Below are 3,136 nucleotides of genomic sequence, written 5' to 3'. Positions count from 1 at the left end.
GTGGTAACTATTCATTAAAAACGCTGAAAAAATTGCCGTCTCTTCTGCCATCTCGGGTCGCACAAGTTGCAGTGTGCTCTTTCATGTTTTGAATGCGGGTTTGCATTTCTTGTGTGAGTGGATGATTGGCCCCGAGCTCCATTCTATATTGTTTCAACGTGTCCTGCAGAAGAAAAACTTTATGAGGAGTATTGGGTGTACCAGTACATCCAACTAGAGATGCAATCTTCTACTGTGCATTGAAAACTCGGACGGGCAATATATATTTCAGCATTGCCTACATCGTTTTCTTCATTTAGCAAACAAACTATCGGAAATTTAGTTGTTTTGATAAATTCCAAAATACACCACTGTGAATTGCTTAATATACATAGTTTAAAACGCATACCTGTAAAATAATTGTGACTTCTTCCCTTACGTTGTCAATTAGTGGATCGGGTAAATCAATGGCAGCATGTTTCGCAATGTTTCTCATGTACTGCAGGTGGTCGTTATCGTTAGCAAATTGACTATGTGACGTCATTTCGGTCCATCTTTTTATCATGGTCATAGCTTTTATTTGTCGGTTTACTCTTTTTGCCACCGATTTGAGCGTTGGTTTTTCCGCAGCTGAAGCGCCTGCCTCATTAGTTGCCCCAGCTGTTGCTCCTGACATTTTAGATTTAAAAAGACTTGGCTTTTTAGGCGTCTCTGAAACAGGTTTAGCATCACTGCTTTGCTGGGCGTTTTCTGATTCGTCGACGATAGTTAAAGTTTGCGCTTTGTTTATAGAATCCGTAGCAGTTGATGCTTTCCGGCTTGTCCCTGGCGCTGGTGATAAATTTTTATTCTGTTGAGCCTCACTCATATTTCTTGCTTTTTTCCCCGGTTGCTCACTGACAGTTAAACCTTTCGAAAAATTTGTATTAATCGTCCCCTTACTATTTTGATTAAACTTCGATTTTCTTCTTTCCTTATCAGTTATTGTAGGTTGCACTGGCATTACATTCAGATGAACAATTAATAACTAAACGGATTTTCCGTTTGCATATTTACAGTAAATTATCTAAACCAGTCAGTTTTGTTGCCACTTTTTAAAGGTAATTGTGACTAATGAATGAATATTATTACAAAACTGTACATATATGCATGAGAAAAACATCATCTTTTAGACATGTTAAGTTAAATTTCTGCACAAAACAAAAACATTCTGCCGTTTCTAAATCAACCAAGCAAACTTTCGCAGAAATTAAAGTAACTTAATGTATTTTCGATGCACGTATATCTATACGAAGCAGTTTATGCACGGAATTTAAGTTACGGTTTTACTCGGCAGACAAAATTTCCTCCATGATTTGATCTCTTGACGCCTCTAATGGTTCGTCTTCAAGTTCAAGATTTTCTCTAATAATAACAGTTTTAATTAAAGTACGTATAAATTGGTTTGTTGTCGTTTTTCATGCCTAAAACAAAAAAAAAACGTTTAAAATCAGACAAAATAGTAAGGCATACAAGCAGTTATTCTCGCGACCAACTACAAGTCCTGGGGGTTTTTAAACTTACGGTTTAGTGTTCCAGCGGCGTCTTCCAGAGATCATGTCCCATGGGTCTCGGCGACGATTAGCCCACCCGTGAGCGGTGTCGTACAACTGCAGCAAAAGAACGATGAGTACAAGAGTGAGTTTTCGGTCCATGTTGCGTCTCGTCAAAAATATCTGATAGTGATTAAGCCAGTAGTTCTGTTTAAAAAGCCTTTTTAACATCCTGCGTGCTGGTGTATATTACCGATTTACAGGAAAAGAACAAATAGCGGCGCCGGTTCTGTCAGCACTTCTAAAAAACCATACGTTATTTTTACTGCACTCAGTGGAAACTTTGTATACAACTGCGTATTCAAACCAGTATATTAAACTTCTGCGTTCTTGAAAGGTTAACTTATAGCAATTGAATTTGTGTTTTAGACGAACCAATAACGCTTGGTGTTGTAATAAGATATACACTTGCGTTATGTAGTAAATATTTTCAAACATTTTTATTGATTTTAGAGATTGTATTTGCATCTACAAAGTGAAAGTATATGACATCTGGTTATTGCCCCCTCCAGCGAATAATATGATATATTACATTATATTTCTATGAGGTGATAAGTTGCAAACGGACGGAACTTAAATTTAAACATTGTCAATGCATTATGTATGACATATGTTATGACACAATCGTCGAGCATGTGTGTTGAACGTGGGTGTAGGATATATATAGTATAAGAGTGAGGAAAGACCGGAACTTTAAGCGCATATTGCCTAACATTTCCTAAATTAAACCATATGAAATTAAAAACACCGGTCAGGTATTTACTTATCATGCGTTGGGGTAGGATCCTACGTTTTCCACTTTACAAAAAAAAGTTTTTTGTGGGGTTTTGGTACAAAAAATCAGATTTTTTTTGAGTTTTAGTACAAACACATGATATCATGCGTTAGGGTAGAATCCACATTTTCGACGTTGGTAAAAAATCGATCTTTTTTAATTTTGGTACTAACACATGATACCAGTATCATGCGATGGGGTAGAATTTCACAATTTCGACTTTGCAAAAAGTCATATTTTAAGAGTTTTGGTACAAACACATGATACCAGCATCATCATGCGTTGGGGTAAAATCTCACATTTTCGACTTAAAAAAAATGATTTTTTTAGATTTGGTACAAACACATGATACCGGTATCATGCGTTGAGGTGGAATTTCACATTTTCGACTTTTGCAAAAAATGATTTTTCCAGTTTTGGTACAAACACATGATACCAGCATCATCATGCGTTGGGGTAAAATCTCACATTTTCGACTTGCGAAAAAAATGATTTTTCGAGTTTTGGTACAAACACATGATACCGGTATCATGCGTTGGGGTGAAATTTACATTTTCGACTTTTGCAAAAAATCGAATTTTTTCAGTTTTGGTACTAACACATGATACACGGTATCATGCGTTGGGGTAAAATCTTACAATTTCGACTTTTACTAAAAAAATGAGTTTTTCGAGTTTTGGTACTAACACGTGATACCGGTATCATGCGTTGGGGTGAAATCTTACATTTTTGACTTTTGCAAAGAATCGATTTTTTCGAGATTTGGTACTAACACATGATACCGGTATCA

At 36.3% G+C, this 3,136-nt stretch overlaps 1 protein-coding gene and 1 long non-coding RNA gene across 2 annotated transcripts; both read right to left on the bottom strand.

The window, feature by feature from the left end:
• On the bottom strand, window positions 1–1,173 carry LOC100185937. The gene is made up of 2 exons (XM_002125393.4): window positions 389–1,173; window positions 1–163 (listed from the first exon to the last, which is right to left on the bottom strand). Exons 1-2 carry the CDS (start codon window positions 980–982, stop codon window positions 8–10), a joined length of 750 nt encoding a protein of 249 aa, XP_002125429.1. The 5' UTR covers window positions 983–1,173; the 3' UTR covers window positions 1–7.
• Window positions 1,174–1,224: 51 nt separating this feature from the next.
• LOC100183570 lies at window positions 1,225–1,703 on the bottom strand. Its single transcript, XR_182252.4, has 2 exons — window positions 1,543–1,703; window positions 1,225–1,383 (listed from the first exon to the last, which is right to left on the bottom strand). It is a non-coding gene; the product is annotated as an uncharacterized LOC100183570 (long non-coding RNA).
• Between the last annotated feature and the right edge of the window lie 1,433 nt (window positions 1,704–3,136).

Source organism: Ciona intestinalis, unplaced genomic scaffold, assembly GCF_000224145.3.
Source record: "Ciona intestinalis unplaced genomic scaffold, KH HT000693.1, whole genome shotgun sequence".
NCBI lineage: Eukaryota > Metazoa > Chordata > Ascidiacea > Phlebobranchia > Cionidae > Ciona > Ciona intestinalis.
Note: the sequence above shows the minus strand (reverse complement) of the source record. Positions and strands in the feature narration are given on the sequence as shown.

Bases quoted from the DNA above. Each gene is read 5' to 3' on its own strand.
- LOC100185937 (XM_002125393.4), bottom strand. From the start codon at position 982: ATGCCAGTGCAACCTACAATAACTGATAAGGAAAGAAGAAAATCGAAG. The intron at 164-388 runs GTATGCGTTTTA...TTTCTTCTGCAG, and splicing joins AAGTCACAATTATTTTACAG to GACACGTTGAAACAATATAG.